This window comes from Artemia sp. Qi Xiang Cuo, chromosome 15 (assembly GCF_049724085.1).
Source record: "Artemia sp. Qi Xiang Cuo chromosome 15, ASM4972408v1, whole genome shotgun sequence".
NCBI lineage: Eukaryota > Metazoa > Arthropoda > Branchiopoda > Anostraca > Artemiidae > Artemia > Artemia sp. Qi Xiang Cuo.
The window spans coordinates 58,425,240-58,441,348 of record NC_142808.1 but is presented as its reverse complement, the minus strand read 5'-3'; the positions used below and the strand labels follow the sequence as shown (position 1 = coordinate 58,441,348).

The window sequence follows — 16,109 nt, the reverse complement described above, 5'->3', positions numbered from 1 at the left end:
ATAAAGAGAGAAAAGACGGGCTTAAACTGAATTAAGCTTCTTCCACTACTTTATTTAAATTAAACCCGTTTTTTGTGAACAAGTCACTTGTATATCGGGATTCATTCTTGTCGAATCTGTGGATTCAACGAGTCAGAAATACGAAATTATTTGGAATTTTAAACAGAGAATTATTTAAACTTGCTTAAAAATAGGATATTTTACCTATATTTCATGTTTACATTAAATTTTTCATTATGTAAAATTCAAAATATATTTCAAAAATGTGCTTGGATGAATGGCTACAACAGACACTCATCTATCAAATGATATCAGGACTGTCGACATTAACAAACAAAACTTACAGAGGGAAAAAACTTTAATAACCTACGGGCTACATTCTACACAACTAATGCAGAAATGTAATTCTCCCGTTTTCAGGGAGGAGCAGAGGTCAGAGGAGAGATGCAAATATTGATGAAATACTCTTCATTTAAACCTGACATCATTTTTGATCGGCTGCGGGATCTTTTATCTTAGAATTCTCGAAAGAATGTTTAAACAATAAAATATTATTGTTTGGCTGAATGTAAATAAAAACTGTAGTTCTGAATCAGCTTCCATTTGGCCTAAATTTAAGAATAAATGTCAACTTTGGCAGCTAAAGCTCACGGAATAGGGTTTCAAAGATGGTACGACCAAAGATTTTATAGCTTTTGACCTCAGTCATGGCTGATAGTTTTAGCATGAATCACTCAAGATCTAGGTCTTTTCCCGGAAACATCTTCGTGGCTTCAGAAAGGCTTTCATAGTTTTTGTTCATTTTGTCCAGTAGACTTTCCTTGGCATAGAACAATATTCAGTTATCCAGTGGATCGGCTTCAGGATTAGATATTGCCTCTCCATAAAGAGCAGGTGGACGCCAAGGAATGCTGTTTAAGTTGGAACTTGTCTTATCTGTATTCTTGGACAACCTGTTGAATAAAAGGCATTTTGCTTCCACAATCACCGCTTTGAAAAATAAGCTCTTCTCTTCTCACACCTTGTTTTTCTAAGACTTTTAGAACTTTTTCGGAAGTATTGTACGGCAAACTTGATTCTTTTAATTGCTTATGCAGCAAACAGGTAGTAAACAACCTACTCAGCAGCTGAAGTCCATTTAGGCTGGATATTTTTGTGAAAAACGGCATTAATCCTTTTTCGATTCTTTGTCGAATAAATTCATGCACCCCAAAACTTCAGTTTTACTCGATTTGACCTTCAACTCGACATATATAATGCCTTTCATTAATCTGATTCTTTGCACTTGAGATCAATCATCCAACTCATATAATTTTTGAATTTTGAAACTGGCATGTGGTTCCCTTGGATGGTTGTCGCTCTCTTTACCACCCACAACTCTTAATATACTAACTATCTAACCTGTTATAAAACATGACCTCGACCTTAACGTCTGGCATGTAACTGGTACTAGTTTTTACCGAATGAGGTTTTCGCCAATTCTTTCCAGTCAGTAAGACCGGTGCATTTACCGACTGAGATCGGACTTTTGGAAGATATCAAGTCAGTATTTTCAGGGTTCTTTGTGGTGTCATCCGTAAAATCAGGGGATGCGTTATACCACTGCATTTACCGACTAAGTTTAAGGCTTTGATAGATAATTTCCAATAATTTGCATTAATCTGCTTCCCTTTCTCCTCCTAAAACTTGTCCCTACATTTCATGTAACAGTATTTCTTGCACAGGTCAAGTACGGGATGCTTATCTTGAGCTTTCTGGATTCTTTCCTCGATGGTCCGGGCCCGCTTTACAGTTCGTAAATTAACTGAAACTACAACGCTAGTCATGTTATACGAAAAGAAAATAGTGGTGCCGTCCTAAAATCTCTGCACGACTTTGAAGTAAAGTCCTTTTTCAAGTAAAAAACTGCTATATTTACAGATCGAGATTACGGTACAAGTCATCTCAGTATTTTCATGTTCTTTATTGAACCAAATGAAATATTTTGGAACCGTCCATAAAGTCACGACAGAAGTCGATAAAATCGCTTCATTTACCAACCTAGATTGATGTTTCATTAAATCGGCTGTCCAAAGACATATACGTGAATGTGGCTTTAAGACCTTTTTGCAAAAACAGTTTTGAAATTTAAAAAAATAAGAATCGCTCTATCTTTTTTTCAAAGTTGATTTTTCGGAAAACAATTATACCATGTGGTTGGTAATTTTAAGCCTGATTTTTCTATTCTAATTTTACTTTGAAAATTTACTCATATTTTGAGCTACTGTGCAAAAACAGGATCACATTTAAGGTTTTGCCGAGTTATTTCAGGAAAAAATGGCAAAAAACCATGAATGTAGCGGAGGAAACGTAATATTCCCGGTTAAAGCTTGAGAAGCCATGGCAACACCGTGAATGTTTCATTATTTCAGCAAGGAAGTTAAGGATTAATTGATTTGAAAAATGAAGATTATAATGTAAAATCAATTTCAAGTAAAATGGTTGAAAAAGTACAAAAATAAACTGGTACACCAACGTTTCATTAGTAGATCGTTGATTCGAGTTCATCGTCATAACTTTCTTCGTGTCTGCGATTTTTTTCTTTTTCGCCTCTGTTCGTGCTTCTACATTTAGGCAAAGGCCTTTCTTTCTTCAAGCTCTTCTCTATTAAATCACACTTGGTGTAAGACTCTTCGCCAAAATCTAGTTTGTAAGATGAGAAAAATGACATCTGACAAATTCAGCTTCCACTGCATCAGTTATTTGAACGTGAGCTTGCCCGACTTTTTTTTCACTTTTCCACATTCGGAAATCTTCAGTTTGCATTGACAACACTTCTAACAGTATGCTTCGTGACTCTTTGATGACCGTGCAGACTTTCAAAATCATATATCTGCCTCACCGCAGAGATTTTCTTTTCAGAATTGTCGTGAAGACCATTGGCAGCCATGTGAGCATGGCCTTTGGTAAGAAACTTGAGATGAATTTTCTTCAGATCTAGGTGGCTTTGATCATTCACAAGTAGGATCTGTAAAAATAGTCTAGTTCTTATTCTGAGCTGTGCAGTTGTCAGCCCAGAACTCAAACAATTCAACATCCGAGAAGTTTTCAATGAGCTTTACATAGATGACAATGAGCAATGAGCAATGAGCTTTACAATGAGCTTACATACACTTGCTACGTTGTCAGCGTCACGTTTTTGAACATATTCGTGCCAAACGACCAGTTTTGTATTCACAGGGCAAAATGTTTCGTTGAAGACAGCGAGTCGACTTGTGAAAAAACACTCCTTTATCTATTGCATCATGGCCAGGAGCGAAACCTTACCCATATCGACCCAAAAAATCTTTTCTTTGTCATTTTGTTCATACATTTTCCTTACACTATAGAGAATTTTGGCCGCTTTTGATTTTGATTTATGCCTTTCCCACATTAAGGTTTCAATTTCGGTAATGTCACCATTCAAAGCTTTGTTGTCATGGTACAAGCATATGTCACACATATCGGATGTTGGATTTTTCAAAGATATGTTCATTGACAAAAGTACCTTCCGATGTGCTTCAACTGAGGTTTGTACAAGTGGAATTTTCCTGCGGAATTCTCTGTGCATAGTATTGATTGTAAGAAAGCGATCGAGATAAAGCCTAATCGGTGCATTGTATCTTCTGCAGTGACAAAGGGTTTGGTATTTATATGATGTTTAATTTCTTCTTTTACGTTGATGTAGCGGTCCCGAACGCGTCGCTGAGTCAGAAAACTCTCTTCCTTTTCAACTTTCTCTATAACCATGTGCAGTTCGTGCACGACTGAGTTATTCTTGTACCCAAACATACCCAGGAACATTTTTCGGCATACAATTCCTTTAGAAGAGTCAACTGCCAGAGACCAAAAAGAAAACTATTTTCCTTATTTTCTTTTGACTTGTTTCTTCAATGCGTCTGCTTCTATTCAGTATTTCATAAGTGAATTCAAGAAGAAGAGACAGCTCTTTTATACTCTGTTCGTAAGGAAAGTTCCAATAATTTGCATTAATCTGCTTCCCTTTCTCCTCCTAAAACTTGTCCCTACATTTCATGTAACAGTTTTTCTTGCACAGGTCAAGTACGGGATGCTTATCTTGAGCTTTCCGGATTCTTTCCTCGATGGTCCGGGCCCGCTTTACAGTTCGTAAATTAACTGAAACTACAACGCAAGTCTCAGCTTCTGCAATTAGCATTGAATGAGGCTCAACTTCGGAGGCGTGGAGGTCCAACATTGACGCATTGAGATGGACTGGTTCAACATTTAAGTCAGAGTTTCTGTCGTGAAAGTGACCTCTAACTGAATTGAAAGATGTTTCCAGTACCTGGGGAAAAATAGGGTCCGAATCCAGAATAAGAAAACTTGCATCATTAATGGGATAAGTGTTCATCTCAACAGAGTATTCCGGACACAATTCCAGAGGCTCCAAATTCTTGAAGACGGGACTTTTGTCATATTCGTCGACCTCTAGTTCTGCTGATGGTTCTACAGTTGTTGTGAGGGCTGGTTCTACAGTTATTGCGAAAGTACCTTGGAGTACAGCAGAGTCATGGATATCACTAGATAAAAGTTGCGAATATTACAAAACAAACTCGTAAATGCGCGAATACGTCAGCCGAAATATCCTATCAGTATTTTCATCTTTTTTTTTAACTGAATGGGAAACTGTGGTGCCATCCGTTAAATCACTGCACGAGTCGGTAAAACCACTGCATTTACCGATCGAGACTGATATTTCGGCATGTCATGGCAGTATTTTCATGCTTTTTGTTTAACGAAACGGAAAATCGTGGAAACATGTGTAAAACTGTTGCGTTTACCGACCAAGTTTGAGATTTCTGTAGATGACAAGTCAGTATTTTCGTGGTCTTTATTTAACCAAACAGAAAATTGTGGCGGCGTCTGAAAAATTGTGGCGCGATCGGTTTTACCGACTTTTTTTTTATCAAGGGACTAAAACAATGGGAGGGGGGCGTCCCCACTCCCCCTATATAATACGGCCCTGGATACTACTATTAATGCTACTGCCACAAAAATTACTGATTCTATAGCGAGTACTACTGAGGATATTGAAATGTTCATACGAGGAAATGTCGAGAGGTAAGTTGAACTAAAACAAAACATACTATGTGCATACATACTTCTAAAACAGGCGTATCAGCAATATGTTTGGAACGGCTTACCGTATCAAAATGAAAGTTCTGGGGCATCATGACGAGGATGTTAAACTGACCAAAAGGCAACATGTATCTGCTACTACTGCTATAAATGCTGCTGCTACTACAGCGTCCACTACTACCATATAAAGCTATTACTGCTCCTACTACTACCACTACTACTATGATACTAGTACTATTAAGGCTAAGCGTATGCAGGTGAAAATTTGACTTAATATTTAGGGAGAATTTAAACTAAATCAAATGCACTAAGTACATGCAGATTGTCTAAAGGTCGTATCTCAAGAATATATTTTGGTGTTAAGTCGGAACTATCAGAGAATGCTCAAAGGGGAAAATAATTTTCCACACATATCCGATCAAAATTTTGAGATGGTCATTTTGTTCAACGTAGTTAAACGGCCTAGTAACTACGTCCCTAGAGATATTAGGTATATCGACCCCCTCCTCCCTACAGTTATGAAATTTGCCCATTGTGCTTTAAAACTAAAGCAAAGGGCACAGTGTGTATGCTGGCTGATATTACTGAGATAACTCAGTAATATACCAAGAACAACTGAGGGTATAAACTTGAATCATTCAGGGCTATTACTATTACTATTTCTGCTCTTACAATTCAACTAATTCAATCAATCAATCAAACAATCAATCAATTTATTAATACTAAAAACAAAACAATTACAAACTTAAAGTTTATACACGCCCAAGAAGCTCAGCTTGTAAAGGGCCAACAAAACAAATAATACACTATTATAAAGCACATAAAAAAAATATAAAAAAACATACTTAAAAAAAAAAAAAATCGATCAAGAGACATTTATGAAAATAGGGGAATTAACAGGAAACTTCACAAATAACTGAAAAAAAAATATATATAAACGAATAAGAGATTGAAAATTAAGATTAAAAAAAAAAAAAAATCAGAAAAATATATTTAATTAAAAGAAGACATATAAATTTGGACGGAATGCAAAAAAAAGAAGAAAAAAGGGGGAAATACTGTTCTGAAAATACCCAGTGAGAAACTGCCTTTGCAGAAAGAGATAGAGGGACATCAGGAGGGATGGAGTTCCATAGTAAAATAGATTGATAAACAGGAGACCTCTGACCTGCTGTCGATAATCGCTTAGGTAAAATGAACCTGCGATAAGAGCTACGTAAAAAAGAAGAGTACCTACCTGAGCCTGACAGAAAGAAAAACTACTGCAGAGATGGTGGAAGTGTACCTAGAAAAGCAGAATGTGCTAAATAAAGGTAACTTTAACCCACAATACGATCCAGCAGAGCTATTCCAGTATCATTATAAAGATCAGAGGAAGGGTAAAAACGAGGTAGAAGAAAAGTAGCCTTCACTGCACTATTTTAGGCTCTTTGAAGTGAGCAGAGAAGAGATTTATTAGTACTACCCCAGACAGAACAGCAATAAGAAAGGTAAGGAAAAATAAAAGCATAATAAAGAGAAAGCATAACATCTGGGGGAAGAAATGAATTAACCCTGTATAACATTGAAGATTGGCGGAGGACAAGGGAACGGGTATGAGATATAGGGTTTAAAAGAAAGAAAACAGTCAAGATACACACCAAGAAATGTCACTACAGTAGCTTGCGGTATAATATCGTTCCCATAAGTCAGGATGGTTGGCTCCCTTGCGTCTCTCATACGATAAGGGGTTCTAAAGTGTACAATGGCACTGTTTTGGCTGTTGAGAGTCATACCATTTGACCAGCACCAATCTTTTACTTTATCAAGAAGACCTTGAGCTAGGGAAGTGGCAGATGGCAGGTCCACTGCAGCAATGAAAAAGTTACTGTCATCAGCAAAAAGAATAGGGTGCACAAGGGGATGAAGACCATCAACAAGATCATTAATATAAATTAAAAACAAAAGTGGTCCAAGCACAGAGCCCTGTGGGACACCTTTCACAATCGGCAAGGAAGAGGAAGAAGTACCATTAACCGAAACATACTGAGATCTCCCTGAGAGGTAAGACCTAAACCATTCAAGTGGGACTCCATGCACTCCAAATTAAGATAATTTAGACAAAAGAACAGAGTGAACAACCAATATCAAATGCCTTTGAAAAGTCAAGAAATAGACCCAAAACACACAAGCCCTTGTGAAGGTTAACATGCACAAACTCTGTTGCATCTGAAAGTGCATGCAAGGTAGAAAAACTGGGACAAAAGCCATACTGATGGTTAGTTATGAGAGAATTACCTGCAGTCGTATTAGTACTAAATACAAATGAAGAGAGTCTACAATACACTACTTTTTCAACAACCTTAGAAATTACAGGAAGGAGAGAAATAGGTCTATAGTTTGAAATTAGAGATAAATCACCTTTTTTAAACAAAGCTACAACATTAGCAACCTTAAATAAATGAGGAAAAGCACCAGAAGAGAGAGGTTAGTTATGTGTGAGATGGGGTTAGAAACAAACCGACTAATTTTTTTAAGAACATTACAGCTCAAACCAAAACCATCAACTGAATGGTTACTTGAAAGCTGAGAAATAATGTTAGACATTTCGGTATCACTGCATGGAAAAAGGAAAAATGACTCTTCTGCTAAGGGAAAACTACTTACTCTGCTCTAGGGTGTATTAGGAGTTGAAGGACGTGAGGTGAAACACGAATTGACGGCGCTTGCTAAAGAATTTTTGTCCACGAAAGATCCACCAGCTTTCTTGTAACGACAAGGGGGAGGGGGACTGTTTGATTTTCTTGCGGGAAAGAGCTTCATTAACTACAGTCCAAACCTTTCGCAAATTCCCCTTACACTCATCAATTCGACGCGAAAAATAAAGCTTTTTGGCTGCACGCACTGAAGAAGTAAGCACATTTTTATAAAGTTTTTACTTCAAAAGATCATCCTGTGTCTTATTTTTACATGCAGCCTTGAACAGAGACGCCTTCATATGTGTAGCACTGATCAGACCTCTAGACATCCATGGACATTTGGGTATGGAATTCCTTGGCCTCTTTCTAAGAGGAAAATGCTTATCCAAGAGAGCTCCCATACGACACAAAAATAAATTCGTTGCATAATCAACATCATTAGCTTCAAGAACACTAGACCAATCATTACTCTGAAGACTATGAATTAAATTAGAAATTTCTTTATCTGTGGAAGTTCTAAAAGAAGAGTCACCCTGCTCATCCACAGCAATCTCAGTTTGAGGCACAAAAAATGAAACATAAATAGGGAAGTGATCAGAAAGATCAGTGAAAACAAATGAAAATATAGTCTGTTAAAGTGGCAGAATTTCTAGTAGGGTCAACACGAGAAGGAAAAAAATTTAAGGAAGTAGACCAGCAGAAGAAAGCACATCAAACAGATGGTCACATTCATCACTTGATCCAATATTTAACATATTACAATTAAAATCTCCCAAAACACAACTACGTTTTTTAGAGAAAGACCCCACACAAGAAAGTTGATCAAGCAAATCACAGAACAGATGTGTTGGAAAAGGTGGGAGCTTATAAAACGAATAAACAGTATCACATTCAAACTGGCTTTTCAGATCAATAACAAGAGAATAAACTGTACTACTATTTGACACTACTGATGTAAAAAAAGAATTCAAGGTCGGACCTTTTTCTAAATTCAATATCAGACTTTATAAATAAAGAAATACCCCCTGAGCACTTTGTTACCATTCTGGGGATATGGACAGCAACATAACCATACATATCATAGGCTGTAAAATTTTCATCAGCAGATAACCATGTTTCTGTTAAACCTATTACATCAAAAGGGCAAGAATTATCAGACCACAAATACGATTTCAGACTATCCCACTTATCTCTTATCCCACGCACATTCAAACAAAATACATCAAAGCTACTATTTAAAGACAGTGAGGGTATAATTTTATCACAATAATCAATGGTAGTGTGATAGTTACAGCTAGAATTAACCAAAGATTCAAGGAGAGGGTCAGGCGTTTGAGTCTCTTGCTTAGCAGCCCTACTTGGTTGATCAAATATAACCGAATTAAGAATAGAAGAATTCAAAAGAAAAGAGAAATCACCCATAATTATCACACATAATAAATGTACACATAGAAATATAAGTGGGATGGCACAAATTATCCAAAGTATTGGACCAAAGTATAATGTGACACCAGTTGCTATTACATGAGCTGCAAGTGTGCTGGACTGACAAAAAAAAAAAAATAGAAATTAGGCTACATGAGGGTGAGAGGATCACAAAAAAGCATAAAGAGATATCAGTAGAATGACTCATTTTATTCAAAGTATTGGCCCAATTTATAATGTGGGACCAGTAAATTATGTAAGCTGTAAGTATGCTGACATGAAAAAAAATATAATAGTAGTCAGCCTACTTGAAGGTGACAGGATCACAGACAAATATAAATGAATATCAATGGAATGACACATATTATTCCAAATATTAGCCCAAAGTATAATATGGGTAGTAAAAAATAATGAGAGCTGTATATATACTGACATTACAAAAATATGATAGAGTGCAGGATACACAAGGGTGATAGCATCAAAAAATAAGATAAAGAAATATCAATGAGATGGCATATATTATTAAAAATATTGACCAAAAATATAATATGGGACCAGTCAAAATTATGTGAGTTGCATGTGTGCTGACATGAGAAAAATATGATAGAATTCAGGCTACAGGAAGGCAATAGGATCACCAACCCAGATAAGGAAATAATAGTGGCATGGCACATATTCATCAAAATATTGGCCCCAAGTATAATGTGGAACCAGTCAAGATTATATGAGCTGCAATTATGCTGAAATCACAAAAATATGAAAGAAGTCAGCCTGCATAAAGGTGATAGGATTACAAACAAACATAAGAAAATAAATAAATAACAGTGTGATAACATATATGATTCATAATATTTGCCCAAAATGCAATATGGGACCAGTGAAAATTATATGAGCTGCAAGTGTGCTGACATGACAAAAACATTATAGAAGCCAAGCTACATATGATGGTGAAAGGATCATAAAGAAAAATTAGTGGGAAGGCACATATTATTATAAGTATTAGCACAAACTATAATGTGTGACCAGTTGATATTATGGGGGTTACAAGTATAATGACACGACAAGAATATAATGTAAATCAGACAACATGAAGGTGACAGAATCACAAACAAACATAAAGAAATATTAGTGGGAAGGGACATATCATCCAAACTGTTGGGACAAAGAGTAATATGGTACCAGTCAAAATTATGTGAGGACAGTAAAGAATAATAGAGGAATATTTTAAGAACAGCAAGTAAATCCCTACAGAAACAATGCAATATATTATAAGAAAATAAATCTAAATCCATCACTTTAATTTTTCTGCATTTGCAGCACATAAATCAATTTCATTCTGATTATTAAACTTAACCACTCTTCCAGATTGGGTTTTATACAGGATATCACCTTTACTGGACCAAACATTACATAAGCCAAACTTTGACTTGGCATATGAAAGAAGTTGTAAGCGTGGTTTTGTAAGCGTCTCAGAAAATAGAATCCCTGATCCTTTCAAATCCTTCTTTTGTCTGAGAAGCAGTTGACGAACTCGTAAGTTGCAAAATTCAACAACTATGGGTCTGGGTTTTGCAGATGGTTTGCCAATTCTTTTGGCTGATACAACATCAGACTAAATAATTGGTATGCCAGGAAATTTCCCAGCACATAGTGACAAGAATTGACTTTCAGTGTTTTCAATGGAGGTCTCCTCTTTCACCCCAAAGACAATAATTTGGTTGCTCAAAGCCTGCTGTTCAAAACGGTCATTTAATCTTGCCAGGTTGGACTGGATAGGCTGGAAAGAGTTTTTAAGGTCTATCATGGATGACTCTAAAGTAACCAATGAAGATTCAACAGAAAATATGCATCTGTTATAGCTTTCAAGAGTTTTATCCACTAGATTACTAAGATCTAGGTTGAGGCCAGCATACACCTCCTGCTTCATTGCATCCAGCTTATCTGAAGAGATAGTGACATTATGTTGCATGTATGTCTGTTCCTCTTTCATTTTAACCACTGCCTCATCTACCTGGGAAGAGATCTTAGCCAATATAAGGTCATCAAGTAACCCTTTCACTGAAGATTTAAGGTTGTCAGGTTGTAGTGAATCTGCTAGCATTTTATATGCTATTTATGTGGTTAGTGAGCATGAGTAGTTGCTCAGAAACAGATTCTGATTCAGAGAATTGGATTGAGCTGTCAAACCTTAGTTCACAAGGTGGCTTGAGTTGACTTTTCATTTCTTATCTGAAGTAAACAACAAAACAGGAACAGAATAAGCAGTGGTATAAGACAGTTTGGGTATAAGGCAGGATATAGTCCACAATGAAGTAACAAATTTAAAATACCAAAGCAGATGATTGTGAAATTTGAAAAATAGAAAGCAATCAGCACAAAACATCAAGCATCAACAGTAGCAGTGGTATAAACCCAAGGATTGGTTACTGTAGTCAAATTACAAGTTAAAATTGGTATGGGTCTCACCTGATGAGTCCCCCCTTACACCCCCGGGGTGGGGGCTGCTATGTGTGCCTGCCTTTACCCACTGGTAGGCAGGCAGAACCAGTACTTCAGGACCCTTAAAGTGTTGCTGGTTATGCCAGAAAACCTCAAATTCTGATTTGATCTGATATCCACGTCTTTTCAATTTTCAAATTTTTTGCCAAAAAAGAAAAGAAGTTCTATTATGTTCTATAAAAAGAAGTTCTACAAGTTCTATTTCTCAGGGCAGCTTGAGGAGGTATATAACTAAATTAAACAATGCTATTTGTGTCCAGATTTTCAAAAGGGTGTATGTTGTTGAGAATTATTGAAAAATTTTCATAGAAGAATAAGCCGGATAGATATAAAATATTATATTCCTTTTCCATGAACAACAATATGGCAATATAAAACGAACAGAAATCAATTTTAAAAACTGTTTCTACAAAATGAGTTTTTATAAGAAAAGAAGAGAGCTCCATTAAACCAAAAATGAGCAGAAATGAAGTCAAGTAGTCTTCCAAGCGTAAAACTGCCACAAATAACCATCAATAAATAAGAGAAACTCAAAACGAACATAAATTAAAATGAATAACCGAGTAAAAATGAGCAGAAATTAACATAAGTAGGCCTGAAAACCCCCATGCCTTCTCAAAAAAATATGAATGTGAATAAGAAGTTTAATTTATATATACTAATATTTTTTCCTTAGTCTCAATAAATATGATTTTGAAATTTTAAAGTTTTTTTTTCCTGTGAAGTGCAAATTACGTTTTGGTCTTGAAAAGGCATGGGGGCTCTCAACCCTACTCATGTTGTCCTGCTCATTTATAAAATGAGCTCTTTACTTTTCTTTGAAAAACTTATTGTTGAATATTTTTTTTTATTAGTTACAAAAAAGAGGAGACGCCTCGCAATGATTACTCGAAGAACACGTAAGTAAGATACTTAACTAACATTTGTAATGGTTTCCCATCTGGTAACTCGACTAAAAGAATAGTTCATTCATTTACTTGTCAAAAAGCCTGCCACACGAAATGCAGATATCAAAAAATCTCACCGCAAACTTTTTATAAGGACCAGAAAAATTACATGTTTGCTCCATCCCACCCATCACAAAATTTGAAGTCTACTCAGCTCCCCCCTCCCAAAAAAATGCAATCACCTAAAAATGCTGCGCCAAAAAATGGAATGTGTGACCTTTTAATAAAACGTATTGACTGTATGAAATCTATATAATGAATTATACTCGCTTGCCTTGAGGCTCCAGGTACCCTTAGTATAACATCCACTGGTTGTTTTCACAGCTAAAGATTAGTAAATTATCAGGAGTTAAAAACAATAACCTATGATCTTACGAACACTTACGGCAATTTGCCTTAAGATTATCAACAAACTGCCCTTTCAGTCAGTAACCAAATATCCAAATTCTGATCTTTATCTCACTTCCAACATTAGTGTATAACGAAAAGGGTGGCCAGAAGGTATCCTTGTGTTTTTGAACCCTCCACCCCAGTTGAAAAAAAATATCTATTACATTGCTAAGGACCTCTTTGTATCCACTATGTAAAAAATTGCATATCCAGACTTGCACTTGTTCTGAGCCTCAGCCCGAGGGAAGAATTAAGCTGGATAATTATCTCAACACTAAAAAAAAGAAGTTTTTTTTACTACTTTTACTATTATTTCATATGTTTTAAAATTTCTAAGTTAGGATTTTTTAAGAAAAGATAAAATTCTAAGTTAGGTGAAATAAGGTATCAGGAATAGCCTTGTTTATTTATTGATTTTTTGGCTAATCAGTGTGTTCAGATCTTATCTCTTTTCAAAGAAAACAATATTAAGCTAGACCTGAGGACTCTGATATTACTTCTTAGGCTGTTTTTTTTTTTTTTTTTTGCAAACCTATTTTCTTATTCTATCATGTCTTTTCTATAGACTATTTTTTTCGAAGGAACAATAGCTTTTTTTTGCTATTTTGAGGGATCAGAAGCTTTGTGAAGATGTAACATTAAGGTTCAAAGATTGTGGTATTTAGTAATGTTACATTTGAGTAGTGTCTTTCATATCATACCAGGCAAACCAGATATTGAGCAATAGTCTGGATAAAGTACTTCCTCCAATCAAAATCAATTTAGACCTTTGGATGGCAGCATAATTAATGCAGTCCTCCATTAATACCCTGTTTTTTTTCAGAAAGAAGAGAAAAATATGGGTCCGTCCAATCTTCAGTCAGAAGGAAAGAGAGGAGAAATACCAGATTAGAAAGGGTAACATTGCTACAGACCAAATGATAATCTGAATTTTCCTAGTGGAAAGATTACATTAACTATTCATTAAAAGAGAATAAGCACATGAAAATAAAGTGGCGTCCTGTTAAAGAAGGGCTACTCAAATACCAATTTATCACTCAATTATAAACACTTCACAACAAAATTTTGAGTGCAAGTATATTGCTTTCTTTCACCCTGCTCTGTATCCAGCCAAAATCACAATAACTCATTTCCAAACTTGTTTCTCCCAGCACTTAGGTATTTTTGCACTATGTCAACTATAAGCCGCCGTAAAATATGCCAGTAAAATAATTAAAATATATAAAATAGTGCCAATTTTAGGTCGGTCAGTAAAATTACAGTAAAATACACAATTTTACTGTGATCAATTTTGTCAATTACAACATTAGAACAAACCAATATTTCTCATTTCTTTACTTCTGCATTAGTTTCCCCAGGGATATATAATCAGTCAAAATGACAAAATCACATCAAAATCTCCTAATGAGCTGATATTCCTCCTTGTCCCTTGCGTAGAAATCTTGGTGACAATCATAGTTTTAAGGATTTACTTCTCTGAGGATAAACCAAAAACTACATACAGCTTGGTTCACAGTTTCATTCCCAATGATAAGCAAAGAAACTTTCAAAAAAGATGAGAAAACATTATAGAAGAATAAATGGATTTTTCTGGGGGGTTTACTCAAACATGGATACACATAGTGACTAATTTGGGGGCGGGGGGAGGGGGAGAGAGAAAGTCATAGCCAAAGGGAACGAATAAGTCAAAACAAAAAGCGAAAGAAAATCACTGAAAAAAATGAACAAAAATGTTCCACAAATCAATTAATGAACTGAAAAAAATATATAAATGAGTAGCAAAAATAAACGGAAGAGTTTACAATAGGGTACAGCTAGACCAAAGACGTTGTTATTGTACACTATAAACTAGCAGGCTTTTTCTGAGAATGGATTGTTTTATGACTGTTAAAATTTGATTTAAAAGAATATTCTCTCTTGTATACATCACACTTAAACAGTTTCTCCCCAGTGTGCACTTTTTGATGTTTAATCAAATGGATTGACTGAGAAAAAGTTGTCTCACATATATCACATTTATAGAGTTTTTCACCCGTGTGTACTCTTTGGTGGTGAACCAAATTGCTTGACTATGAAAATGTTTTCTCACAGACATCACAATTAAACGGTTTCTCCCCAGTGTGCACTTTTTGGTGTTTAATCAAATTGCTTGACTGAGAAAATGTTTTCTCACAAACACTACACTTAAACGGTTTCTCACCAGTATGTACTCTTTGGTGCTTAATCAAATTGCTTGACGCAGAAAAAGTTTTCTCACAGACATCACACTTAAACGGTTTCGCACCAGTATGTACTCTTTGGTGCTTAATGAAATTGCTTGACTGAATAAAAGTTTTCTCACATATATCACACTTAAACGGTTTTTCACCAGTGTGTATTCTATGGTGTTCAATCAGATGGCTTGACCGAGAAAAAGTTTTCTCACAGACCTCACATTTAAACAGTTTCTCCCCAGTGTGCACTGTTTGATGCCTTTTCAAATTGCTTGACTGAGAAAAGCTCTTATCACATACATCACAAATATGTTGCTTTGTCCCCGAATATGTTTCTTTAATTCTTTCCAATATTCTGGATTTTTTACTACGCAAGAAACTATTCAAATACATCTTATTATTATCCAAGTTTTTTGCTTCAGAATCCACTTCAAATGAATCAATAGCCTTCTCGATCAGCATCTTCATCTTCACGATTGGTATTGGGCCAAAGAGTTTTGGTTCATCCGAACCATCAGAACAGCACACAGAATGAATTATCTCTATAGTAAAAACTTATTTTATTAATATTAACTAAGGTGAAAACGACTCAATAATTTAGTATCATAGCAATTACAAATGAAAAGTGAACATTCTATAACTGTTACCTTTTTGGGATCTACACTGCCTATCACTTTCGAATGAAACAAATATGAAAGAAGGAAACTTGAAAATAGTTTCACTTCATAAAAGAATTAGAATTTAAATAACAATATATTTTTTCAGCTTTAAAACTTGAAAGTCACACGGGATTTTAAAAAAATAGATAGGTTTTAACGAATAATTTCCTTTTCTACCCC

General features: G+C 35.5%; 1 protein-coding gene across 1 annotated transcript in view; it reads right to left on the bottom strand.

Annotated features, from left to right (window-relative positions):
- The window catches only part of LOC148943914 (uncharacterized), a 54,254-nt gene extending 40,395 nt beyond the window's left edge, over positions 1 to 13,859 (bottom strand). The window contains exons 1-2 of the mRNA XM_089101281.1: positions 13,732 to 13,859; positions 11,688 to 11,842 (exon numbers count right to left, since the gene is read on the bottom strand). Coding sequence (XP_088957407.1) covers positions 11,688 to 11,842; positions 13,732 to 13,859 — 283 coding nt within the window. The remainder of the gene's footprint in view (positions 1 to 11,687; positions 11,843 to 13,731) is intronic.
- Positions 13,860 to 16,109: the final 2,250 nt, after the last annotated feature.